At 54.6% G+C, this 26,937-nt stretch overlaps 2 protein-coding genes and 1 non-coding gene across 7 annotated transcripts; 1 reads left to right on the top strand and 2 right to left on the bottom strand.

Moving 5' to 3' along the window:
• Positions 1 to 58: 58 nt before the first annotated feature.
• PCGF2 (polycomb group ring finger 2) lies at positions 59 to 12,032 on the bottom strand. 5 transcript variants are annotated; one of them, XM_058705080.1, is made up of 10 exons: positions 11,885 to 12,032; positions 5,627 to 5,778; positions 4,911 to 5,007; positions 4,541 to 4,596; positions 4,409 to 4,459; positions 4,090 to 4,198; positions 3,859 to 3,913; positions 3,671 to 3,769; positions 2,299 to 2,379; positions 59 to 1,780 (listed from the first exon to the last, which is right to left on the bottom strand). In XM_058705080.1, exons 2-10 carry the CDS (start codon positions 5,736 to 5,738, stop codon positions 1,403 to 1,405), a joined length of 1,038 nt encoding a protein of 345 aa, XP_058561063.1. In that variant the 5' UTR covers positions 5,739 to 5,778; positions 11,885 to 12,032; the 3' UTR covers positions 59 to 1,402. The 5 variants fall into 5 exon arrangements, with proteins under 5 accessions (XP_058561063.1, XP_058561062.1, XP_058561061.1 ...); XM_058705079.1 differs by lacking the exon at positions 11,885 to 12,032 and adding an exon at positions 11,160 to 11,241; XM_058705078.1 differs by lacking the exon at positions 11,885 to 12,032 and adding an exon at positions 5,945 to 6,087.
• A 3,568-nt stretch (positions 12,033 to 15,600) lies between these two features.
• On the bottom strand, positions 15,601 to 15,674 carry TRNAN-GUU (transfer RNA asparagine (anticodon GUU)). Its single transcript has one exon. It is a non-coding gene; the product is annotated as a tRNA-Asn (tRNA).
• Positions 15,675 to 16,480: 806 nt separating this feature from the next.
• PSMB3 (proteasome 20S subunit beta 3) lies at positions 16,481 to 26,014 on the top strand. Its single transcript, XM_058704936.1, has 6 exons — positions 16,481 to 16,625; positions 16,934 to 17,118; positions 18,878 to 18,985; positions 23,279 to 23,456; positions 24,920 to 25,014; positions 25,925 to 26,014. Exons 1-6 carry the CDS (start codon positions 16,623 to 16,625, stop codon positions 25,971 to 25,973), a joined length of 618 nt encoding a protein of 205 aa, XP_058560919.1. The 5' UTR covers positions 16,481 to 16,622; the 3' UTR covers positions 25,974 to 26,014.
• The last annotated feature ends 923 nt before the right edge of the window (positions 26,015 to 26,937 follow it).

Below are 26,937 nucleotides of genomic sequence, written 5' to 3'. Positions count from 1 at the left end.
GAGGAGGGCAAAGGACCCCCCCCCCACTTTCCCTGTCCCCCAAAGAACTACAGGTCCAGAGAGTATGCAGCATTTATTACAAAGCCAGGAGATACAAATGTCCCAGGGCAAGAGGGTACAGTCACAGCACCTCAGACACAGGACAAGGTGCAAACACAGACAAACCTGATGGGGGGGGCGGGGGGGGAGGCTCCCAACCCCAAACACCTAGGTTGCAAGGGAGTCTAGCCTCCTCACCTCCTCCCCGATCTGATCTATGTACACTGGAGGGGAAACAGGTGGGCAGGAATCTGGTGGGGTCTGCCCTTCAGGGGGCAGTCCACTGCCCTCGCGGGACGGAGCAGAGGTCAGAGCCTACAGGCTTCTGTCTTCTTGTGCTTTTAGATGCCTCTGTCGCTCTTTCTTGACTCTGCCTCAGCTGGGGGTGGGGAGGGGACTGGAGGGCTGCTGGCCTTTGGCACAATCTGGGGTCTGTGCTTGTCTGAGGTTAGCCCCACTCCGCCTCTCCACGGCACTCCAGGCCCCCAGATGGGACTTTCCTCCCAGCCTTGCTAGTCAGAGTTTCGGGGTGGGGTGGGGGGCAGGGGCAGAACGGGGTGAAGCAGTTCACATTGCTAAAGCCACGGTGGAATTTCAAGGGCTGAGGCTGAGGCCTCCCGTGGCCCGAATCTTCTCTTCCACAAGATAATGATGCAAAGGCCACACACACAGGGAAAAAAAGAAAATGGCAGAACTATCTATTCTTTGCACAAAGTTTCCACTGCAAGAGGAGGAGGGAAGGGAGATGCCATCTTTACAACCCACTCGCTCCTGAGAACCAGGGGATAGACTGCATTTTGTAAAAGGCACTGTCTTAGCAAGTCTCTGGACATTCAACAATGGGGGGGGGGGAGGGTGGTGGTGCTGGTGGGGCCGGACAGCAGCCAACATGGGGAAAGAGAGAGGGCAGACCCCGTTCACAGCCGGCTGGAGTTGTGCCTAAAGCTTTGGGGGCTGGTGGGGCTCCCCCAACACCCCATCTGCCTTGGGAAACAGGAGGATGGAGTAGAGCTTTACTGAGCCGCAAGTGGCCCTTCGAGTCCACCGCCAGACGCCCCCAAAATAAGAGCAGGGCAAATTACACAAGACCCCCTAAAACTGAACACTCCACCCCCCCCACACATACACACACACATAAAGTTTGTTTCCTGTGGCATTTAAATTAATCTGGTTGGTCCATAGAAAATAAGTATGTATATTTGGTTTTTCCTATGTACATATATATATAGATTTATTTATAAAACCCGCCCCCCACCCCTAAGGCGGGAGGAGCTGGGGCAAGTAGAAGAGGTGGAAAAGGGGCCCAGAAAAAGTGGAGGGGTGGAGAGGCATGGCTGGAAAAGGAGGGAGAGGGTCCCTTTCCTCAAGTTAAGGGGGGCACAGGAGCTCCGTTGACAGTCATCTTGCGCCCCCTGCTGGTGGAAGATGGTGTCTGCAGGCAGTTCGAGGTACCCCCGTTGGCAGCTGTGGTGGCCCCACTGGCTGTCGCAGGGGGAGTAGGGGAGGTAGGGTGGGTAGCCGGGGGCCCGTGGGAGCTGGGAGAGCCATGGCAGGGGGTGGCTGGGCTGGGAAGGGAGGAGGAGGTGGCTGGCAGGGTGGCAGGGCTGGGAGCCTTGTCGCTGACTGACTCACACTCAGATGCCCCGCTGGTGTTGGTGCCCTCCGAGGGGGTGGGTGCTGTGGGCAAGGTGAGCCGCTTGCAGGCCGGCTGGACCCGATACTTGAGGGGGAGAGGGCCATTCTGCAGGGAGAGAGGGCAGAGAGGCAGTGAAGGGGAGGGTGTCGGGAGAAAGAGGCCACCCAGGAAGCTACCCAACCCTCACCCCACAGGGCCCAGATAGAGGAACGGGGTCCGGGCCTTGGAGAGGAGCAGATAGGCAAACAAGACTGACGAAGCAAGGCCAGAGATACAGGGGCACACAAAGACCCAGAGAGGCAGACAGAACGTCCAAGGCCAGAGACCGGAGAGGAGAGAGGCTGGAAGGCAGGAAGCAGCATCTGCTCCTCCACGGCCACCCGACCCTGCTTTCTGCCCAAAATCAGGGCATGTCATCTGCCAAAGCGTCCTTTTTCCCTTTAGAGTGTGGGAGGCCATCATCGGAAGATGGCCGGAAGCGGCCGGCCTGCTGTGGCAGACCACCCTGGACATGCCCAGCTCATGGGACAAGGCATGAACCGTGATTACTGGTCACTATGTGGTCACTGTGGCCACAGACAAATGCCAGACCGGCCCGCCCTGCACCCTCCCGCCCAGCTCACCCGCCGCCAGGGATAGATGTAGGCTATATCCATGAGAGTGTAGTACTCCTTCAGTGGCTCGTCCTCGTATAGAACCTCCACCTGGAGGAGGAGATGGAGAACACCATTACCCGGTTCAGGTTCAAGGCTCCAGCCATTTGGCAGAGAGGCTCCTAGCTAGGGGTGGGAAGTGGGGCAATGGGGAGGAGGGACTTGCAGGTGTTCCCTTACTACTTTGGGGTTTTGTGGTGGGTTTGACTTCCCGGTCAGGCTTGTCCCAACCGAACTCCAGACCTCCAGACCACCAGACGGAGAAGGAAGGATCCAGAGAAGATACCCACATCATTAACAACCCCTGCCTCCCGCCACCCACACAGCTGTCTGAATCCCTCAATCTCTGGCAGGTCCTCCAGAGATAAGGTGGGGAGGGGGTGGGCAAAGAAAAAGCCCAGGTGAGAAAGATCTCGCAGAGCACTGGCTCTTGCCCAGGCTGCAGTGGAATGACCCTGGACGCATTAAAAAAACACATGCTTGGGGCAGCTGGGTGGCTCAGTCGGTTGAGCGTCCAACTTCAACTCAGATCATGATCTCACCGCTCATGAGTTCAAGCCCCCTATCAGGCTCTGTGAGGACAACTCAGAGCCTGGAGCCTGCTTCAGATTCTGCATCCCTTTCTCTCTGTCCCTCCCCCCACGCACGCTCTGTGTCTCTCCCTCTCAAAAATAAACATTAACAAAAAATTTAAAAAAACAACAACAACACATGCTTGGATCTCACCAGAGATTCTGATTTAATTGGTATGACATGAGTCAAGTTTTAAAGCCTCCCACACGATTCTGATCTGCAGCAAAGTTTGGGATCCGTTGTCCTAGAGCCTTGATACCCAAAGTGTGGTACACAGAGCAGTAGTATTGGCAACACCTGGGAACCTGCTAGAAATGCAGAACCTATCTATGCTTTAACAAGATCTTTAGAGAACCAGTGACGTATTCGAATTTGAGAAGTGCTGTCCAAGACCTCCAGTGGAATTTCAGACTGGCCTTCCTTCAGCCAGGTGGCCCCAGACAACCCCCTATATTTCTGCACACATACCTCTGGCACAGTTCTGAACATGCAAGCATGCACATGTGCACACATATGTGCGCGCGCACACACACACACACACACATGTACACTCCGTCTTGGTTCCCGTGCATCTCTGCACACTGGCTTCAACGGACAAAGACTACTCCACCCTAATCTTGGTTTCAATTACCCTTCTACTCAGCTCAATTACACAACCACGCAGGTCCTCGTGTCACCCAGCCTGCTCAGAACAGTGGCTGGGATGCACAGATTGCCAGATGCAGCCACACAACAGGCACTCAGTTTCTGAGAGGGCCCAGGGACTCACCTTGTATTTGCTGGGCACATCCATCTTGTTGCGAAGAAACTTGGCGAGATGCATGACGGTCATGGCTGCTGGGCATTGCAGGAACCGCACCCCTGTCTGCTGAGGGAAAAGCACCCAAGGGCTGGGGTCCACCCCAGGCACTCTCTCCCAGTCCGCATCCCACCCCTAGGCAGGTCCCCAGCACTCACCTTTTCCTTGTCCCCATCCCCATTCTCCAGAGGACCTTTCTTTTCCTCCCGGTCCCTGGGGGAGGAGAAACAATGAAGCTAGGGAAACCCTGAAGCAGGCAGGATCCCCCAACACACACAGCCAGAAGACCTTCCTGGAGACACCTTCTCCTGCTAGGGGAAGGGGGCCAGGGTGGGAGAGAGGGGTGACCCAACCTAGGACCCCCAAAACCAGGCGTGGCTCAGACTTGCCTGACACCTTCATAGAACTCGATGGAGAGGCTGACAATCTCGTTGTCGCTCAGAGCTCCCTTCTCCTGCTCCAGGACCTCGCCGCGGTCCTCATTGGAGCCGTTGGGGACTGCAGAAGGAGAGAGAGCTGAGGGGCTGGCCTAGGACGGGGACAGGGGCCCCACCAAGGACCCTGGATCTCACAGCTCGGGGGGGGGGGGGGGGAGGTGGTGAGCGCAACCATCCCCTGGGCCGGGGCGGTGACGCGGCGGCACGTGCAGGGCGGACAGCTCGGGGCGGCACCACCCACTCAGGGGAACAGGCAAGCGAACACGCTCACCTTCAGTCAGGGGGTACGCTGCATAGAAATCCCGCCGTCGTTTCATCTCATCTGGAAGAGGAAAGCAAGGTGAGGATGGAGCACCAGGCAGGGAAGCGTGGGGCTGTGGGGAGGATGAAGCGGGGTAGATACCTTTAAAAAGCCCAGGGACCAGTTTATAGACGATGTCTTGCAGGGTTTTGTCCGATCTGGAAAAAGCATGGAGTCCCGTCAGCAACCACCTCACCCTGCTCTCCCCAGCCAGGAACCCTTATTCCCACCTCCCCTCCTTAGATCCGGGGCACAGGCACCAGGGTCCCCAGAGGCCCGGCCTTTACCCCTCCAGTACTTCTCAGCCTAGACAAGCCGGATACGACACAGAGGGAGGGGAGGGGCCTTGCGTCGACGCCCTGTGCTTCTCCCCCACCTGCCACCTTGGCTATAGGATGCAAAGAGGGCTGAGGGACAGAGGGCAGATGACCCAGAGAGTCAGCGTGGGCGGGAGGGACAGTGCCGGGCCCACCTGATGCTCAGCAGCGGCCTGGTTTTGTGGACCTGCACATCGCACATGGGGCAGTACTTGTTGGTCTCCAGGTAGCGCACGATGCAAGTTTTGCAGACTTGGGGGTGGGGGGTGGAGAAAGAAAGGAGAGTCAGAGCCCCCTTCATAATCCAGGACCAGCCCCCGACGGCCTCTGCTCAGATTCAGGTATCCCTTCCTCTCCACCTTGTCCCCGCAGCTCAGCCCATTCAAAGGCTCAACGTGGTCCTGGTCTCACCCCTCCTCCATCCTTGGGGGAGGAGGGGCCGTGGGAGTGCGTGCGTGCGGGTGTCAGGCCAGTGTCATGTACCAAGCAGAAGGGGCGCCCCAAGTCCGATGGAGTACAAAACAACAGCCCGCCTGCTGGACACCTCCCAGGGTCCTGGACCTCTGCCACCAAGCCCAGTGGGCACGTGAGGGGGCACGTGCATCTTTGGGGGCTGCAGCTCCAGCCAGAGGATGGAGGAGGGAACCGAGGGGTCAGGTAGGTGAAAGCTCCTGAAATAAACCTCCGGGCTGACCCCTCCAGTCTCCCCCCTGCCCCTCAGGAGTCTCTCTGCGGCCAGGGACCGCCACGGGGTGCACGGACGCGCGTGCTCTCCAGGGCAGGGCCTTGTGCTCTGCCCTCCCCAGGCAGTGCCCGTCCGACCTGGCCAAAGACTGCCCGTCCTGAGCAGCGGCCCCTCTGCCCAACTCACAGGAATGCAAGCACTCCACGATGGTGGTGGCGTCGATGAAGTACCCCCCGCAGAGGGCACACATGAGGTGAGGGTTCAGCTCTGTGATTTTGATCCGTGTGGTCCGATGCATGATGCCGGGGTGGGGGACAGGGGGCCTGGGGAGCGTCACCCTGAGAAATGAAAGTGGAATCAGAAACCCAGAGGCCCAAGAGCCCCTCCCACAGTCCACACCACCCAACGTCTGTCTCGAAGCCCAAGGCTTTTGCTCTCTGCCTCCGAGGCCAGACTGGCTACGTGCATGGGGTTGGCTCCTCCTGGCCCCTCTTGAGTATTCACCAGGTAAGGGGGCTCTGGAGATGCGTGCCACCTGGAGCGACACCATCGGGCTCCATCTCAAGAGCAGGAGGAAAGATGAAGTTAGACCAACTCTCCAGAGGAGGCAGGAAAATTGAAGAGAACAGAGTTTTTCAAAATGTCCCTGATCCAGGGGCGCCTGGGTGGCGCAGTCGGTTAAGCGTCCGACTTCAGCCAGGTCACGATCTCGCGGTCCGTGAGTTCGAGCCCCGCGTCAGGCTCTGGGCTGATGGCTCGGAGCCTGGAGCCTGTTTCCGATTCTGTGTCTCCCTCTCTCTCTGCCCCTCCCCCGTTCATGCTCTGTCTCTCTCTGTCCCAAAAATAAATAAAAAACGTTGGAAAAAAAAAAAAAATTAAAAAAAAAATGTCCCTGATCCCAATCCACATTCACTGAAGTGAGTGCTAGGAGCTGAGGACACTTAGACCCCCCCCCCCCTATCCAGCTGCAAGGCCCCTGCCTCGGTCTTTCTACTCCATCCTCCCCTCCTTCCACCCCATCACCCTTCCCCCAGGAAGGCAGTCCCGGAAACACTGTGGCCACGGGATACCCTAGGTTTAGAGGGAGCACCCCACCATCTCATCCTCCTAGCTCTACATCCAGACTGGGCCCGGAGTGCTCCCTGGAGGTCCACCATACGCTGGCCATGCAGGTTCCAGGCCTGGCGCTCAGGCAGGAAACATGGAGGATGGTCCTTACACGCCCGAAGTTGGGAGCACGCAGCTCCAGCCTGACCCCAGCCCCGACCCTGCAGGTAGTGGCAAAGAGCCTGGGCAAAAAAGACTGCTCTTGCCCCTTCTGCACAGTCCCCGCTGGACGGCCCACCGTGCAAGTCCCCCGGTCCCACACGCAGTCCGGGACCTCCCTCCCAGGCACACACAGCAATTTCTCCACGTGGACACTGCTGCCACTCCGGCTGCCTGTCCCCAGGCTGTCCAGTGACACACCACAGGCTCTCAGAGATATGCCCACCAAAGCTGGGCAGAAAGTTCTCTCTGCAGCAGCCCCGAGCACCCAGCCAGGCCTTGGCAGGGACCTGGGAGGTCAGTCAGAGCCCAACTCTGAATTGGCTGATACGCCTAACTTCTCGGTATAAAAACCAAACCTGGAAGGGAAGGCCCCTCCCTCCCTCCCTCCTCTTTCCCAGAGTAAAAGCCCAAGGCGTGGGGCTTGGGAGAGTGGCCAAGCCCCAATGACTCCTTCACAACATACACCCTTCTCTCCTTTCCAGAAAGATTTCTAAAGCCACCATATTGGGTTTTCTAGGACCAGAAATTCACAGCCAGGATCAACAGTTTCTATAGAGACCCCAGGATGAGTTTGGCCAGGACCCAAACAGCCAACAGAGGCTGGCCAGAGACCCAAAGAGATGGAGAGACAGACACAAAGGCCACACGTGGGAGAGACACCAAGTCTGCAGGGCAGACAGAGGGGACCAAGCAAGCCCAGAGAGCCAGCGGAGACACAGCGGCCTAAGGAAGGAAAGGGGCTCCTGTCCCAAGGAGGGCGGCCTAGGCCAGCCTCCCTGCAAGGGTTCCCCCCTTAACAATTACGCAGAAGGCTTGCTGGCTACTCCACTGTTTGGTCGTTTCCATAGTAACCCTGTCCCTGGCAAGATGCCCAAATATTATTACAACCATCCAGAGGAGAGAACAAACTCCAAATGGCTGTGTCGCTGAGTGTGTGTAATATCCATTGGATGTGTACGTGATGTCTGGGCTTCCAAAACTACTTTGTACGACTGCTTGACCTGTGCATGCGTGCGTGCGTGCGTGTGTGTGTGTGTATCCAAATGAACCTTTGTGTGCATGCACAGACAGAAACAACACATTCTGGTCGATGCTGGTTGCTATCAGCGCATCTCACACCCGGCTGTGTCTCTCCCTCTCCCATACGCACACATATGTACACACAAACACACAGGCGCTTCCCACTGCCTCAGTCACCTCATTCACACACTGGCTGCATTTGCACAACACACACTGGCTCTTAAGAACTTCCATGCAGTTCCTGCCAGGTAGACTGTGGCCTCAACAGGCAGGAGTTCCTAGGCAAGGGGCCGTGACCTTTACCCTCTCACTTCCGCTAGCATTTGTGAGAATTGGGACCAAGATCATCTCTCAAGCTTCTTTCTAGATGCGCGGGAGAAGGAAGGAGCTGTGGAGCTGACTGTATAGAAATATTCCTCCTTGTCTGGTGTAAGAGCAGCCCCCCTCGCCCCGCACTCCCAGCTCCCCCCACCCTATCCTCAGGGGCCTCAGACTGCTACCTCTGGGGCTGGGGGTGGGGAGAAGCACTGATTGGCTCCTCACCTGATTGCCATGGTTACCTGCAGGGCCCTGCCAGCAGGTGCCAAGAACAACTGTAAACAGGAGCTTGGTTCCCCCACGGTGCGCCCCCCACACCTGACACCCAATTCCTTCCCAGCTGCAACTGGCGGGTGTATCATGGGAAGGAGAGGGAAGAGGGGTGACGGTGGCTGGACTTCTGGCTGTCATCACGTTAGGGAAGAGGTTGGGAGATGGGAAACAGCATGAGGGAGAAAGACAGAGAAGTTCCGTGAAGCAGAAAAGGGAGCCAAGGGCCATTTGGAAGTGGCCTCTGTGGAGCTCTGGGGACCTTAACAGGTCAGTCCCACTGACACCACCACAGCGGACCTGTGCCCTGTCCCCCATGCCCAACTGCAGCCAAGTCATTCAACACCTTTTGTCCCCAAACCACTGTTCTTTGCAAGGGCATGATGGCTGGGCAGCCCATCCTGGCCCCTGGGGATCCGGGTCTTGGCCACAGTGGAAAGAAAGGAGCCTGGGTCAGCACCCAGCGCCAGCTCCTCCTTGCCATTCAAGCCTGACCTTTGTCTTTCCTCTTCTTCAAAGCCCCTACTAATTAGAGACCACCCCCATCTCTCCATTCTAGCCAGTCTTTTTCTGGAAGCTCTCTGCACTATAGGGCTCTCTTGTTTTTGTTTTGTGTTGTTTTGATTTTCTTCTGCAAAACAGGCTGTCTTTGATAACCCAGAGGTCTCTGCTCCTTCAGATGCCCCACGACAGCATTCTCTGCTCTGCTTTTCCTGCACATGAAATTAGCCCCACTCCCCACTAGAAAATCACCAGGTCTTAGGAAAAGTCACTCAAGGTCACATGCAGACACCTAGAACTGCGGAAGTAGAAGGGATCTTAGAAGGCGTCTTGTCCAATCCTTTCATTTTCCAGATGAAGAAATTTGGAAAGAAGTGACTTAGCTAAGGTCATGCAGTAACACAGTGGCAGTCCTAGGAGTAGAAACTGCCTGGCTCCTGTTCCAGTGTTCTCTACACACTGGCACCCAGGCCAGGCTCCCCTCTCATCTAAGAAACCTATAAGCCTGGCCTGACTCCATCCAGGCAGGTGGAAGGCAGAAGGACTCCGGGTTCCTTAGAAGACTGCTCAGTGAGCCTTCTGGGGGAGGTCAGAGTCTGGCCCAAACATGACCATCAGCACACATTCTCACCTTGAAGCAGGAAGAGGGACAGAGACTAATTGCCTCACCCCACTTCCACAGAACAGTTAGAGAAACTGAGGCTCCACGGGAGCACAGTGAGCCAGAATGTACTAGGTGCATTCCTCTGGTAGCTGTGTGGGTCCAACTGCACAAGCTCTGTGTATTTGTGTATGGAGGGGGAGCAAAGGGGTCCGCCTGGGGACAATGTCAACCTCTCAATGTTCCCTGATCCTTGACCCTGGGACCTGCCCCTCCTTGCCAGCGACGTCAAAAACATCCTCTAGTCTCCTGAAGCCGGGCTCATTGTCCCCTCTCTGCTCTCCCCCCTCAGCTTCCTAAGATCAAACAAAGACAAAACCCAAAATATACACCCAGAGCTACACATTGCCGAATATACACAGAGGCACACAAAGCCAGACACACCCCCTCCATCTCTCTCACACAACACACAAGGCCAGACAGACACTACACACACACACACCAGGCCAGACACACCCCATCACACATACAGCCAGACCAGAGCCAGGCCCACACTTGCCAGATGTATAAGCCACCCCCACTCACCCCAGCAGCACACCGTCTGACATCCCTGCCTGAAACCAGAGCTGGAAATATACACTAACCTTTTGTGCATCCCCGGTCCACCCAGGATAAATTATAACGTAAGTCTTCCAGCAACAAAGGCAGTGCAGCTCCCAACCTCCACTCGGGGGGCCAGAGGCTGGAGGAGTAGGGTGGGCATCTGACCTGCACAAAGATGTAGCCTCTTCCTGTTCAGGCTGTCTCCATTTCCATGGCAACAGCTCCATCAACCTAGACCTCTCAGGCAAGGCCAGGGGCAGCAGAGAGCCCCCCCCCCCCCCGCCCTCCTGCCCACCCCCAAAGACTCCAACTTGAACTCCACTCAAGCCACACAGGGTGGATACTGAGTCCCAGGTCTCACCTGGGGTCTGTTTCCGGCCTCATTCCAAAGACAGCTCTAAGGCCACAACCTCCAACTCCAAACCAGGGAGCCCCTGGGAAAACCTCCCTACCCAAAAGCTGCAACAGAGCTGGCTTTATGCTCCTTCTCCAAGTACTAACACCTTGGAACAGAGTGGAGACGGGGAGAAGAAGAGAAATGAGAGTTTCAGGAACAGATACAAACTGCGAGAGGCCCAGAGAAGGAGGCATCAGAAGACAGCGGGAGACAACCAGGAGATAGACCCCCTACTTCCCCCCCTCTCGCCCCCCCCAAGCAACAGGGAGCTCAGGAGAGACTGAGGCATATATACGTATGGTGGGGGTTCTTCTAAGAGACAAAGACCAGGAAGAAGCGCGGGGTAACACTTCCACGGTATTTACGGGCAAATCCACCAACCCCAGGCCTCTTCCTTCCCCACCTCAAGCCATCCGAAGCAATTCTGGGCAGATGGGGGCAGTGGGGGAGGGGGAGAGGCATGCCTAGGCCCACTGTGGAGACAGGAGGGGCAGGGGTGTCTGCTGGCCAAGAGGTCCCACCCCCTCAGAGCTAGAGGAAGGAGGGCCGGGGGAGGGAGGGGGCAGCCCGGCTCCCCGGTGGAAGAGGGGCCAGTCGGTCAGACCCCTCCTGCCTCCGCTGGCGATGGGAAATATCGCGATAACTCTCCCCCCTTCTCCCTTCTACTCCCTCCTCCCGGGCTTCCCCCGGAGCCTGGGTCAGAGGATCAGGGACCTCAGTTACCGGGTGGCCGTTCCTACCTTCCCTAGAGTCAAACTTTCGGCGGAGCCCAAGGAGGGGTGTTCCGGAGAAAGAGGCTCTGCCCGGGTGGTTCGGGGAGGGGGCGGGGCGCCCAGTCCGGGGCTGGGGGGAAAGGGACCCGCTGGGGGAGGTGCCCGAGAGGCCGGGGACCCGGGCATGGAGGAGCGCCCTCCCCCGGCCCCGCAGCGATCAAAAAGGCATGTCGCTTTCCTCCCGGTCTCAAGTCCCTGCGCGTCCACGACGCCCCAGTGCCCACGGAAGAAGCAGAGAGCGACCCCTCCCCAGAGCGAAAGGGGTAGTGGGGCAGGGCCAGAGGCCGCTCTGGCTCGTGGGGCGGGCGAGGGGGGCAGAGATCCGGCCCCGCGCGCAGCCCACAGCCCTGGTGGCTGCCTCGGACCCTCCCCCTCGCTACCTCAGGAGCAGGTCTGCGAGGGGGCTGCGGCACAAAGAGGTGGTGGTCGAGGGAGACGCCAAATCGCTAAAAGGGGGAATCCATTTCGGCCATCTTGGAAGGGAGGAAAGGGAAAAGGGGAGAGAAAAGGGAGAAAGAAAGGCGGACGGGGCGAGCTAGGATAGGGGCTGGCGGGGTGGGGAGGGGACGCGAGAAGCAGGCCCGGTTCGGAGTCTCCCCCTCCCACAGGGATGTGTAAGGAGGGATGGACCGGCCCCCCAGCCCCGTTCCAGTTGCGGAGAAGGAAAGGACAGGGAGTCTGCCTCCACTTACCTGGGTTCGGGGTCCGGTGGGTCTCGGGGAGGGGGGGATGGGAGGGAGGGAGGGAAGGGGGGGGAGGGGGGCCGCAGCCGTGTCGCTCGCTCTGGCGGCGGGAGGGGAGAAACCTACGGTAAGAAAGGAGTTTGTGAAAGCGGCTTGGGGTGGGAGGGAGAGAGGGGAGGGGAGGGGACGGAGGGGGGAGGGGAGGTACCGGGGCTGGGGGGGTACAAAATGGCTTTTTTTCCTCCAGACAAGAGTAGGTCCCGCCCACTACTCACCCACGTGACCTCATTCCTTCAGGGTGTTTGCGGAGAGGGGAAGAGGAGGAGGGGGAGAGGCTAACGCGGCTGCCCCCACACCGGGTGCCGGGCCCCCTAAACTAGGACGCGACCTCACTCTTCCCAAACAGACCCTGACCCTGGAGGATGTATCCTCCTCTCTGTTAACCTCTGCAGTTAACCCTCCCCGCCCCCCCAAGTTGTGTGTGTGCCCCCCAACCCCCTGACCCTGCGATCCCCGCCCCTAAGCTGGGGCGCCTGGAAAATGGTGAAATGAGGGGGACCGGGCTGAGATGTGGTTCGTTCTGCAGTCCTACACGGCCTAGACCAAAGGGCGCTGGGTTCCGGCGGGGGACTCGACACGTCCGGCCACGCGTCCAGGGTATTTTCATTCACTCTAAGTGACACTCCCTTAAAATTAACAACTGCAACGGTGGGAAGAGAGCGTGTCCTCCCCACCCCCCTGGCCCCTCTCGGCGGCGGGATCACTGGCTCTAAAACGCCACCGCCCGGGACCCAGCCAGGGCGCCCCGGGGAAGCGAACTGCCGGGGGACGGAGGGAGAGGCCGAGGGGGTAGTCTGAGGGGGGGGGGGGTCGGTTTGCTGGGGTGGAGGCTGGCGCCTCCCGCGTGCTCGGGCGGAGAAGAATGGAACGTAACCTGGGCTGGGAGACCATCTGAAGACCGGGACTCACTCCCGGTCCGGGACACAATAACCCGCTCGAATGCAAGAGGCCCGACCGGACTAGAAAACCAGGCGCCGGGGCCCGAAAGCGGGCCCGCGCTTTTTCTCCTCCCCTGCGCTGCTTCCCGCATTTTTCGCCGGGGCGCTCCGAGCTCTGCGCGGTTGGTGCGCCTCCCTCGCCCCGGCGGCGGGAGGAGCCGGGCGAGCGCAAAGGCGACTGGTGCCAGTCCGCCTCCGACCGTCGCTCCCGGCTCCTCCCAGCGCTCGGGCTCCCGTCCCCAGTGGCTCCCGCTGGGAGGGGAAAACGAAGAGGGAGGCTTGGAAAGGCAGGGAGGAGCGGCTGAGGCTGGCGCCGGGAAAGCCAATCGATACTCCGTTACGGCGACGACCCGGGCCCTGCCTCATTAGGACGGTCGATTCGCTTATTCGTTATTCAAGATTTATTAGAGATGGTCACCGGGTCTGTCCCTCCAGAGAGCTTGATTATCCGGCCAGAAGGGCCATTAAGCGCACTGGCGGTGGGTGGCTCGAGTTAGGAAATTAGGAGACAAATATTCCGCAAGCTTCGTAGCGCCTGCCTCCTGCTTCCTTAAGCGCTCGCAGCTCAGGCCGCCCCGAAGCCGGGCCCCCTGGACTGAATGCCTTCACCCTTTGGCCGGCGACAAGGAGACCTGCGGACATTGGCCGCCAAGTGACCTCAGAAGCTTCAGCCTTCAGCCCACAGCAGCCAAATGGGGGCGGAGAGGAAGAGGATGGGCGGGAGAGATTTCCTCTTAGAGGGGGTGGTCTGAGAACCCGCGGGAGAAGATGCGGGGAGGGGTTAGAGAGCCCGGTCACCTACTCCCCTGTCCTTACGCGGGAATACCAGGAGTTTGCCGCCCCTCTTGGAAAGGGGGCTTTTGGCATGGACACACCCACTGTCCCCAGGGCAAGTGGGTCGACAGCAACCTGAATTCTGCCAGGGAAGACTCGCGCATCCTCTACTGTCCCCCAGTTGCCTTGTGGGGAGGGGAGTGCAGCAGGGAGTGTCACTCCCTTCCTGCTAAAAGATTCCTGGGGCAAGAGAAACCTGTAGGGGCTTCCCGAAGACCTCCATCCTACACACGATCCACAGGGGCACCTAGGGCTACCTTCCAAGTGTGTGTACCGGAGGGGGGTGGTGGTGGGGGACAGGTATCAGCCAGGAGGAGGAGGGCTGGTAAATCCACACTTTCTTTGGTCCTTTCATCCCGGAGTGTTGCAGCTAGGGGGCCCATCACACTCAGGCGGGTCCATCCACTCCTTCCTCAGAGAGTTATTAAGCGTCAGTCACTAGCAAACCACAAGACAGAGGGATGAACACCCCACTACTCACTAAAACTTCGTTTTAATCGTTTCCATCCTGGGCAACCAGTCCCCACCTCCCTGGCCTTTCTGACTTATCAGGAGAACTTTCTGAGAGCCAATCTTTCTCACATGTGAAGCTCTCTGGTCTCTTGACAAGGAAACACCTGTCATGTGCCAATGTGAAATACTGTACTAGGTACTGGAGACCTAAAGCTGATGAGCCAGGCTTTAGCCTGCAAGGAGCTCACGGCCCAGTGGGTTTACATAGCCTGTCCCATTAGCTTCCATGGCACTGGGCATCCCTCCAGGTTGCCCGCACCAGCCCTGTGAGCACCTGGTAAGGGTGGGTAAGCACTGGGGAAGGTTTTCACAAGAGGTGTCCTTTGGGCCCAATCTTGAGGAGAAGCCAGATATCCAAGAGAACTGCCTGAGTCCTTTGCTTAGCTCTTCATCCTGGAACGTGCCTCCGGCTGCCATTAGGTGCCAATGCTTCCCCTGCGTTCTGTGCTAGTTGTACGACCTCACAGGGGTCTCTAGCTGACGACTTCTCATCAGAAGAATCACTGTGTCTGGCACAGACTAGAAGCCTCCAGAGGGCAGGAACCCTGGGAAATCTAATTAATTATTTCTGGCACATGCCAAGAGCTACTGTGAAATTAAGATCCCCTAGAAGATGATGACAAAGGCAGGAGAGGGTGGCTCCTCTAGTGACTTTATGACTGTCTTTGCCTCTGTGTCCTTCGCTCCTTCTCTCTCCCCAAGACAATGTCGTTTGTCAGTTTCTGCTTCTATTTCTCCTTCTCTGCCCCACTGCTCTGTATTTCTAGAAAAAATAGTTTTGTTGTTGTTGTTTTCCTTTTTTGGAGGCTTCGCATATGAACTGCTTCTCTTTTCCCTCCATTTTCTTGGTGTCTTCCTTCCACTCACCGCACCTATTTCCCTGTCATCTCCCTTTTCTGTCTCTCTGTATCACCACTCTGTTGTCTCTCACAGCTCTGTATCTCACCTCTGTTGCTTCATCCCACAATTTCTCCCTGCCTTTGTCTCTGGCGCCACTTTCTTCCCTTCCAAACATAATATTTCGAGAGGGTAACATCGATTGAGGCAGACAATGGAAAACTGTCCCACCTCCACTGTAAATTCATTCTTAATCCTACGAAAAATGCAACCTGAAACGTATTGTACAGCGAGACAAAAACCTCTGTCTTCGCCTTTCCTGCAATCCAGCCTGGGGGCGGGGTGGGAGGTAGGCGGTGGAGGAAAGTGCTGGAGAAATAATCCCATCATTGACTGAACATCAAGGAATTTTCAATCACAATGACCCTCTGACTTGCTATAGATAAAAACATCTGCCGTTTCAAAACGGAATTTGGCATTTTAGATGTTGGGAGGATACCGCTTAGGTTTTTCTTTTAGTAGAGGGGGGAGAAAAAAAGGCAGCGTCCCTGGGTGGGCTCGAACCACCAACCTTTCGGTTAACAGCCGAACGCGCTAACCGATTGCGCCACAGAGACTGCGACAACTGCCAGCGTGGCGGTGAGCCGAGTCAATGGGAGTGAGCCTATGACCGCGCAGGAATCCAACGGAAACCCTGCAATCGGGCGAAAGCAGTCAGGCCCTGGGGAAAAAGGGAAAGGTCCCAATCAAGGAAAGGGAGGAGGAGGGACCTTTACGTCCCTCCTTTATTGGTTCTGGGAGGGGTAGTCGCTGGCTTCCTCCGGATCGCTCTTAGGGGAAGATAAGAAGATGGAAAAGCCCGAAACGTCCTTTTTTTAGGGTGACCTGGGTCTTGGGGATACGTGGGGAGGGGGGTCTCAAAAAGCATAACCACCTTTGGTCTCCAAACCTCCCCTTTGAACCTGAACCCCTGCAGCCGCAGCCCATCCGCGACGCCCTCCCTTTGTCCCTCCCCCTCGAAACATTAACTGTGTACTGAATCGGCGCCTCCTAAAGACCAGGCACCGTTCTAGGCCAGCGAATGTGCAGAGCCTAGCATAGTACCTGGCACATAAGAGACGGAAGGATTTCTGGAAAGAATAAATGAAACAAGCTAGCGTAATACACCCGAGCCACACGGCGCGATCACAACACCGTGGTCCTTCAGCTGGGACCGCAGCCCCTATGCTGGGCTTCACCAGCCCACGTGCACACAGGTCCCAGCCCAGGTCCTCCGAGCCGGGAGTCCCGGTCCGCCGCGATCCCAGCTTGCACCGCGGCGCCAGGCTCTTCCGCACTCAACAGTGACTTTTCACTTTCCGCCTTCCCATTCTCGGTTTTGGCTTCTCAACCAAACTCCGGTTCTGATGACTGACAGATAGGCACAGCCAGTAGGAAGTCAAAATGTCCCGGAAGGGTCGGCCTTTGGGCGGAGAGAGAAAAGGCAGCAAGAGTGGTTGTGCAGTGGGGGGCCTCAGCCGGTTGAGTGGAATTGTGGCGATTGCAGGTCCCAGTACGCCGCAGTCATGGTGAGATGGGGAGCGAGGAGAAGGGACGCGGGGTAGGGATTGAAGAACGGGGAGGGGGCACGGGAGCTTTGGGAGGCGGAGAGGGCCTGGTGGTCGTTTGAAGGGAAGCCGACCGCGGTGAGGACCAGGGGTTCGAAGGCGGCTCCCCGCAGCTGCACAGGGCTAATGTCACAGCTGGGCTTCGGGGTGTCCAGGCGCCTCCAGAGGGGAGGACGGTGCACATAGGAGCCTTCGGATCAGGGGCTGCGCCGGGGGCTCTGGCCGCATTTGGCCCGTCACGCTGAGTTCCTTCGCTCTGTCTGCCGCAGTCTATTATGTCCTATAACGGAGGGGCCGTCATGGCCATGAAGGGGAAGAACTGTGTGGCCATCGCTGCCGACAGGCGCTTCGGGATCCAGGCCCAGATGGTGACCACGGACTTCCAGAAGATCTTTCCCATGGGCGATCGGCTGTACATAGGCCTGGCCGGACTGGCCACCGATGTCCAGACTGTGTAAGTGTCGGGGGTCCCCGCCCACACGCAGGCCTCTTCTTGGACTAGCCTTGCCTGGTGTCTTGAGTGGCCCAGGTATCAGTCATCTACCAAACAGCACCAGTGAATCAGAGACTTTGCCGGACACACCGTAAGCCATAAAGAATTGTATCCTAGCCAACTTTCACCAGCATTTACTTATTTTCTCTGCACGGAGCACCTTACATGCAGGGACTCATTTAAACCGCTTAAGTACATTACCATGCTGCCGTCCCGTTTTGCAGATGAAAAAACTGAAGGTCTTAGAGTTTCTTGCCCAAGGTGCAAGTTGATGAATGTCACTCAGGATCTCAATGCAGGTCTTCCTGGGGCTTGTGCTCAGTCCCTAAATAACTTCAGGTCTAGTTGGGAAAGGGATACAGAAAGATACCTGATCCAAGATGAGTGCATATTAACTGCTAGATTCCTCATCTAGTGGATAGAAGCCCTGTGATTTAAGAGGAAGAGGAGTCTGGGAGATGAAAGAGGTAGCTATTGTGTTGGTCCAAAAGGAAAAAAAAAAAAAAAGGTATGAGGGTTATTGTCCTAATGGGATGGTAGTGATGGGAAAGGAAAGGAAGGCATTTCTGAGAGTGTAGCAGCCTTAGTGGCTGCTTGGATATTGTGAGGCCAAAGAGTCATTCACTGAGGGTGGGCTCTGTGTCTTTTTCATCTGTTACTAGTGTCTAGATTACTACTTGGCATATAGGTGATCCAGAAATGTCTTAAAGATGATTTTTGATTTGAGCGTGTTGACCGAAATCCAGAAATTCGGGCGGGCTAGTTTTAGGGGAAGGTGATGACTGATTTTTGACACCAATTTTGAAGGGACGAGGCGACCTAAGGAACATCTTTCGGGCAGTTGGGAACTTGAAATCGTATCTCGGGGCTAGAGAGGCATCGGTGATCTTTTAAACCTCTGGGAACAGATTTTGGACAGAATACATAGAGGAGAAAAATTAGCTGCCGTTCGAGAGCTGAACTGTACATTTAGTGGTGGGGGAAGACGAGAGGCCGGAGGAAAAGGATCAGGCTAGGGTTTCAAGAGGGAAGATGTCACAAGTGACAGGTCCTGCAGGAAGCTGGTGGCCCAAAGAACAGCAGTTCCTGGACTTAGTTCTTAGAAGATCAAGAGACTAGTTCACTAATGTGGGTGGAAGTTGGTCAGAACGTTTTCTCTCGTTTCCGTCGAAGCACCTGAAGTCTCAAGAACACGTGACTTGGAAATGCTTCCTTCTGGCATCAGGGCAACAGCTTCAGGTTGCCGTCACTGTAAAGCCCTCCATCAGCCTTGCTCTCCGCCCCTCACACCGTTTCCTTTTCTTCTGGAGGCTTTCTCACCGCCTTTGTAGGCTTGTGGGAGGTAACTGCTAATTTTGCAAGGCCTCAGTTTCCTGACCTGTAAGAGAAGCTCAGGTTGTGTCTAAGGCTCTTTGTTCTGGCGTCCTTTGACCCACTCAGCAGCTTTGCTTCTGGCATTGGTCTGCTCCTCCTCCCTGCCGGGGCCTGTCCTGGGCTCAGAGCTGTGGCACTGGAGGCCGTGTGGCCTTTGTTGGGCAAGTCTGAAACGTGGACATGAGGCCGGACTTCTGGTGAGAAAATCACCGGGAGAGGAAGAGAGGAGTCTTGCTTGCCAAGGGCGGCGATTGTGTGTTTCCCTACATACCTCCTGCCCTCCGCAGAGTGGACACTCGGGCACCTTCAGGAGTGACATCCTAACTCCTTTCTCCTCCTGTCACAGTGCCCAGCGCCTCAAGTTCCGGCTGAACCTGTATGAGCTGAAGGAAGGTCGGCAGATCAAGCCTTACACCCTCATGAGCATGGTGGCCAACCTCTTGTATGAGAAACGGTGAGTGGAAGTGTAGCTCGGGACTTTGTGGCCACGTGGTCATGGCTGGAGGATGATTCCTCCTCCTCCCTCTCCTATTTCTTATTTGCAGGGTGAAAACCCTGTTTTATGGGTCTGTTTTCTGTGGGCCTGACGACCAACCAGGAAAGAAAGGGCTACTTCAGAAGAAGGCAGGGATCGCACACAGCAGACAAACTTGCTTCCAGGCAGCAGAATTGACCCCATCAAAGTGTGCCCTAGAGTCTCAGGACCTAGGAATTGGGTACCTGAATTTTTGTCCGTTTTCTTTGAAGACTTTGTGAAGAGGAAAGCAGAGGCCTAGCTCTAGAATCCAGTGCAGAAGCTGGGATGGAAGCAAAGGAGAGCCCCCAGGGACTTTCCTTTTCTCTTTTTTTCTTTCTGTTAAATTTTTTTACTGTTTATTTATTTTTGAGAGAGAGAGAGACAGAGTGCGAGCAGGGGAGCGGCAGAGAGAGAGGGAGACACAGAATCCGAAGCAGGCTCCAGGCTCCGAGCTGGCAGCACAGAGCCCGACACGGGGCTCGAACCCACAAACCGTGAGATCGTGACCTGAGCCGAAGTCGGACGCTTAACCCACTGAGCCACCCAGGCACCCCCCCACAGGGACTTTTCTACTCATCTCTGGGCACAGCTGGGTAGCAAAATGACAAGTGGAGTTCTTTTTTTTTTTCCCCCTTTATTTCTTTTTTTTTTTTTTTTTTTTTTTTTTTTTCAACATTTTTTATTTATTTTGGGACAGAGAGAGACAGAGCATGAACGGGGGAGGGGCAGAGAGAGAGGGAGACACAGAATTGGAAACAGGCTCCAGGCTCCGAGCCATCAGCCCAGAGCCTGACGCGGGGCTCGAACTCACGGACCGCGAGATCGTGACCTGGCTGAAGTCGGACGCTTAACCGACTGCGCCACCCAGGCGCCCCCCTTTATTTCTTTTTAAATCATTTAGTTTGAAATAATTTTGAACTTTATGGAAAGTTCAGAAGTACTCTTCTGAAAGTACAGAAGTACTCTTTAGCTTTCAAAGCTGAGTCATTGCCATGTTCATACCTGGATCAATACTATTGCCTTTGTAGTATTAAAAAGCTAAAAACTGTAAGAAAGGTTACCTTTTTTTAGGTGTATTTTAATATCCTCAGCTGTGAATTGTCTGCCGCGTGTAACTGTGTTTATCAAAATCCCGAATTGAAAAAGGTTTAAATGATTTTTGTCTTAAGTTTTCATTTAAGTAATCTCTACACCTAACGTGGGGCTCAAACTCACAACCCCAAGATCAAGAGTAGCACGCCACTCTGATTGAGGCAGCTAGGTGCTCCTTAGATGACTTTTTAGAGTGTGGTGCCTGGGTGAGCCCAGTTGTTTAAGTGTTCGACTTCGGCTCAGGTCATGATCTCACATTTTGTGGGTTTGAGCCCCGCATCAGGCTCTGTGCTGACGGCTCGGAGCCTGGAGCCTGCTTGGGATTCTGTGTCTCCCTTTCTCTCTGCCCTTCCCCCGCTCACGCTCTGTCTCTCCAAAGTGAATAAATGTTAAAAAAAAAAAATTAAACTTTATTTTACAGAGAGCAGGGAGAAGGGGCAGAGGGGGAGAGGGAGAATCTTAAGCAGGCTCCATACTCAGCGCAGAGCCCAATGAAGGGCTCGATCCCATGACCCCGGGATCATGACCTGAGCCAGATTCGAGAGTTGGATGTTCAATGGATTGCACCACCCAGGTGCCCCTAAACAATTTTTTAAACTGATTGTAGATGGGGGAAATGTCTTTCACACCTGTGAAAATTACCTCACATTTAAGTATATGAATAATGGCTCATGTTTTTGTTTTTGTTTTTTAGAATGTTTATGTATTTGTTTTGAGAGAGAGAGTAGGGGAGGGGCAGAGAGAGAGAGAGAGAGAGAGAGAGAGAAAGAATCCCAAGTAGACTCCGTACCGTCAGCGCAGAACAAGCAAACTTTACACCCAGCACAGGGCTTGAACTCACAACCAAGGTAGTGAGTTCAAGCCCCGTGCTGGGTACAGAGATTACTTAAAATCAGTAAGTAAACTTAAGAAAGAAAAGAGTCACATGCTCTACTGACTGAGCCAGTGCCCCATCGTGTTTACTGGAAATAAAAATACGGGGGCACCTGGCTGGCTCAGGCGGTAGAGCACGTGGCTCTTGATCTTAGGGTCATGAGTCCGCGTCCCATGCTGGGCGTAGAGGTAACTTAAAACAATCTTTTAACAAGAAAAAGAAAACTACAGGATTTTTGAGGCTGACCTGGTAAGTCCTAGCTTCTCAGCTAACCGGGAGCGTTCTGTACAAGCCCACCTGAAGTCAGGGATTTTCTAGCAGGATAGACTCATTCTGTGATTTGCAAACTTGAGCAGTGGACAGAACCTTTTTTTTTTTTTTTTTTAGAATTATTTCTTACGGAGCTATAATTTAAGGTCATGCTCTCAGGTATTACTGAGAGCCAATATAAGCCATGGGTAAATAAAGACAAGATGGGGCGAGTGGGTGGTTCAGTCAGTTAAGTGTCCGACTTTGATTTCGGCTCAGATCATCATCTCAGTTCGTGAGATCTAGCCCGATGTTGGTCTCTGCACTGTCAGCGGGGAGTCTGCTCGGGATTCTCTCTCTTTCCCTCTCTCTCTGCCCCACCCCTGCTCGTGCTTGCTTGCTCTCTCTCTCTCTCTCTCTCTCTCTCTCAAAACAAATACATAAACATTTTTTTTTTTTAATGTTTATTTATTTTTGAGACAGAGAGAGACAGAGCATGAACAGGGGAGGGGCAGAGAGAGAGGGAGACACAGAATCCGAAATGGGCTCCAGGCTCCGAGCTGTCAGCACAGAGCCCGACGCGGGGCTCGAACTCACAGACCGTGAGATCATGACCTGAGCCGAAGTCGGATGCCCAACCGACTGAGCCACCCAGGTGCCCCAAACATTTTTTAAAAATAAACATAAGAGGGGCGCCTGGGTGGCGCAGTCGGTTAAGCGTCCGACTTCAGCCAGGTCACGATCTCGCGGTCCGTGAGTTCGAGCCCCGCGTCAGGCTCTGGGCTGATGGCTCGGAGCCTGGAGCCTGTTTCCGATTCTGTGTCTCCGTCTCTCTCTGCCCCTCTCCCGTTCATGCTCTGCCTCTCTCTGTCCCAAAAAAAAAAAAAAAAAAAAAAAAAAAATAAACATAAGACATCTTTACTTACTATTTTTATTGAGAATAACGGCCATTAGCTTTTGCTTTTTTTTTTTTTTTTTTTTTTTTTTTTTTTTTTTTTTTGGTTCAATGTTTGAGAGAGAGAGAGACACAGTATGAATGGGGGAGGGGCAGAGAGAGAGTGAGACACAGAACCTGAAGCAGGCTCTAGGCTCTGGGCTGGAACTCACAAACTGCAAGATCATGACCTGACCCGAAGTCGGATGCTTAACTGACTGAGCCCCCCAGGTGTCCCAGCTTTTGAGTATTTTATGATAGATTTCTGAGATTAATTCTACTCAGAGCTCAGGGTCTAGGACAAGTGTCTGATGATCTCCTATTTCTTATAGGCAGACAACGAAAATAACCCAGCTTCCTGAGTATCTTTCTTTGCCTTGTCTGCCAAGAGACTCAGAACAAAACTTTGTGTTCAGTCTGGGTGTCTTGTTATTGTTTTAAGGATTTTTATTTTTTAGTGTGTTTCCTATAAACTGCTTCAAGTCCGTTTTCAAAAGGAGTGGAGGTATAGGTAGATACACGAATAGAGAATTGAATGGTGGTAGGACTTTGGTGAGGATAGGGAAGAGTAGAAGAAATCAGAATTCCCAGAACTAGGAAGTGGAAGAGAGGGTCGGGGGGGTGGAGGCTATGAAGGCAGGTGTCAGGGAAAAGAAGTCTTAAAGCACTGTCAGATGCCAGGAGGTGGGGAAGGGTGAATCAAAGCTGGCCCTATGGGAGGCAGCTGGCTGGCTGAGTCAGTAGAGCATGTGACTCTTAGAGTCTTGAGGGGCGTCTGGGTGGCTCAGTCGGTTAAGCGACCGACTTTGGCTCGGGTCGTGATCTCACAGTTTGTGAGTTCGAGCCCCGCGTCGGGCTCTGTGCTGGCAGCTTGGAGCCTGGAGCCTGCTTCAGGTTCTGTGTCTCCCTCCCTCCTTCTCTCTCTCTCTCTCTCTCTCTCTCTGCCCCTCTCCCACTCATGCTCGCTTGCTCTCTCAAAAATAAATAAACATTAAAAAAAAAAAAAAGTCTTCTGGGTAGGTCTGAACAAGAAGGCGATTGTTCTTGAGTCCTGGTTTCTCTCTGCTCCTGGCCTGCACAGGTTTGGCCCCTACTACACAGAGCCAGTCATCGCCGGGTTGGACCCGAAGACCTTCAAGCCCTTCATCTGCTCCCTGGACCTCATCGGCTGCCCCATGGTGACTGACGACTTTGTGGTCAGCGGCACCTGCTCCGAACAAATGTATGGGATGTGCGAGTCCCTCTGGGAGCCCAACATGGTGAGTTGGTGGCATGGAGTAGGGCCGGGCTCTGAGGTGTCCACCCCTTGGCCATCGGGGAAAAATGTGTTTATGTGGCACACGATGAAGAGAGTGACGCAGGTAGGAGAGAGCCACAGCTGCTTGGCCTTGGGACGGTGTCCAGAAACGGCCGGGCCTTGGTGCAGGCTGGCTCCAGGGAGAACAGCATCTGTCAGGAGACCCCGGTCAGATATTTGCCGCAACAGCGGATGGTTCCTTACCTTGGAGTAACTCCTTACGGGCTTTCCACACCCATTCGTTGAACAAACATTTAACAAGGTGTAGGGTCACAGCCGAGGCGGGTCAGCGGAATGGGCTCTGGAGCCGGGTTGTCTGGGTTGGAAACCTGGATCCACCCATCACTTAGTTATGTTCTCAGGTATGTCACTTTGTCTCTTTGTGCCTCCATTACCTCGGCTGTAGAATGGGGATAACAGCGTAGTCTACCTTAGGAGGGGCAGTGTGAGGAAAACACATGAAGACTGGAACGGTCCCTGTCGGGAAGGGTTGGCTGTTGTGCCAGCTCTGCCGGGCCCCACTGGCCTGTCTTCAAGGGCTCACTGCAGTCTAATGAAGCAAGACAGACCCCCAAACGCGTGTTAAAAAATGCAGTTTGCCAGGATGAGAGGAAACAAAAGGTCTGATTGGCGGAAGAAACAGCCTGTGCCAAGGTACCAGAGGGGCGAGTATGTTTGGTGTTGAGAGAGCTTGCTGTGGCTGCTCTGTGGGGGGAGATGATGGCGGAGAGCAAGAGTGGGCTGCGACTTCAAAAGGCCTTGAATGCCGTTCCAGGGTCTGAACTTTTCCCTGGTACCTGATGTCAAAGGTAGGTAGGAACCGGAACCCGCAGGTAGATACCGTAGGCTCTCGTGCTCGCCTGCAGGCGGTGCTGAGTGAGGCCTGAGCAAAGATCGTCAGGGGAGGGGCAGGGGTGCCTCTGGCGTCTAGAGCATTTGGTCATTTCAACCAGAAGTGAGGGAGGTGGAGACAATGAGGGTGTCTTGAGTTTTCTCACTAAGCCAACCAAGATGGAGGACATAGGAGAAGGAGAAGGTTTGGGGGACTGGCGAGTGGGTTGACGGTTGGACAGATCGAGTTTTGAGGTACCTGTGTGACACCCAGGAGGAGAGCCCGTAGACAACTCCTAAAGCACGTGGAAATCAAATAGGGATTCTCCCCATTTTACAGAAGGGGGATTGAACTTAGCGAAGGAACATGTACCTTGTCCAAGGTCACACTGCTGGTTAGTAGAGGCAGTTCAGGGCTTCGCTTTCCCTTACGTAATCTGCTTCCTTCTGAGCAGCCGAGGGGGCTTCCCACATCCCGGGAACCGTCCCTCACTTCAGGTGTGAGGCTGGCCAGAGTTGGGGATCTTGAGCCTAGAAAAGAGAGAATTAAAGGGTTCAACCAAGTTAGGGTCTGAGGCTTCTGCTTGTTGGCAGGATCCAGAACACCTGTTTGAAACCATCTCACAAGCCATGCTGAATGCCGTGGATCGGGATGCAGTGTCAGGCATGGGAGTCATTGTCCACGTCATGTGAGTATGAGCTGGAAAAAGTCTAGAAGCTTTGCGTACACCTGCCTCTCCCCTCCCCCACAAACACCCCATCTTCCCATCCCCCTGATCAGGAGTGAGGGAGGAAAGGTGCTTGTGGCAGGCTTGGGATAGCAGAAATCCATGCTTCTCCAAGGGTGGCAAGGAGCCTCTTGCGGTTCCCCTGGCCTCTGTCAGGTGAGACTCCGTGACCCTGAGTTTCCTCCCTACTTGCTCACAGTAGGAAGTGTCCCCAGAGTCTCAGGGACCTGTGTGGGGATGAGCCACAGCAGCACTACTGCAGACTGGTCAGGACTCTAGGTGACTCCCTCCTCTCCCAACTCCCGCCTCTGGGTGACATTCTGAGCCATGACTGGCTGGTGCTCCGGGCGCTGGGAATGATTTTCCAGCCCCAGCCAGCTCCCTAACTGCCATCCCCTTTCCTCTCGTCTGGAGCTGTCACCAGGAACCCGAATGGATGAAGTAGATGTCCTCCCGACAGCTTTCCTTGGGCACATCCCCAAATAAGCATTTGGACCCTTTAGTTATGGGGTAGCTTGCTCAATTATCACGAAAAACAGACTGGGGCTGATAGCAGACAATTCGCCCTCGGGCCCTTTTATGTTCCTTGGGATGAAACGTCCTTTCTAAATGACTGGTCCTCCGGGCCTGGGGGAGCTCCTGCCCTTCTTCGGCGGGCTGTGCAGTCAGGCCATCCTCTTACTCTTGGTGGTCCCAGCCCTGGAGAGCTGTCACTAGTCCCCTGTCTTTCCCCCCTTCCTCATCCCAGGCTGAGCAGACAGGCTAAGGTTAGTGGAACATGAGCAAGACAGTCAAACCTAGAATTGTCTGGACAGCTCCGTTCTGCAGTCTAGAATGGTGTAGATGTTTTGTGACTTTTCTCCCTCTGCAGTGAGAAGGACAGGATTACCACCAGGACACTGAAGGCCCGCATGGACTAACCCTCTGTTCTCAGAGCCTACTTTTTTTTTTTTTTTTTTTTTTTTTTTAATAAAATAGTTTTTTTCTTTCACTTCTGCTTCTCTGTCTTTGGGACTTTTACCCGAGATCTTTGATCCCCGCTAGGCACTTACAGATAGCTCCTCAGGGTGTAGCTCAGCCCTTGGGTTTTCTTCTGGACTTGGCAGCCAACTCTACCGGTACACCAGCGGGGAGAACATCGACGCATCACCTGCTGAGTGTCTGCTGTGTGGTAGGCCCGGCACAAAGTGCTTTACACATTCTAGAATTTAATCATCATGGTGACTTAAGGCAGCTGACGTAATCTTCTTTTATGGGCAGTTAACTTGTTCAGGGTGACTTTAATAAATAGTAAAGCAAAGATGTAAACCCATATTCTATTTGACCCCAAAGCCTAGAATGCTTTGCACTCAATTCTACAGGAAAACATTTTTTTTTTTTCTCCTTGAGAGAGAGAGAAAGTGAGCACATGAGCAGGGGAGGGGCAGAGAGAATCCCAAGAAGGCTCCGCACTGTCAGTAACAAGCCTGACCCAGGGCTCCAACACACAAACCATGAGAACGTGACCTGAGCTGAAATCAAGAGTCAGACCCTTAACCAGCTGAGCCACCCAGGCACCCCTATAGGAAAACTCTTAAATCTTTCATAGTTTCAGGTAGAAATTTGGCTATGTAACTACAAGTAATAGGCTTATGGATCAGTGCTTTGTTGTTTTTTATTAAAATGTTTGCTTATTTTTGAAAGAGAGAGCGAGAATACAAGCAGGGAAAAGGGAAAGAGAGAGGGAGACAGAATCCGAAGCAGGCTCCAGGCTCTGAGATGTCCACAAAGAGCCCGACATGGGGCTCGAACCCACGAACTAGGAGATCATGACCTGAGCCGAAGTCAGACGCTTAACCGACTGAGCCACCAGGTGTCTTTTAACCTTGGGTGCACATTAGCCAC

Source organism: Neofelis nebulosa, chromosome 16 (genome assembly GCF_028018385.1).
Source record: "Neofelis nebulosa isolate mNeoNeb1 chromosome 16, mNeoNeb1.pri, whole genome shotgun sequence".
Classification (NCBI taxonomy): Eukaryota; Metazoa; Chordata; class Mammalia; order Carnivora; family Felidae; genus Neofelis; species Neofelis nebulosa.
This window is presented reverse-complemented; position numbering and strand designations above follow the sequence as displayed.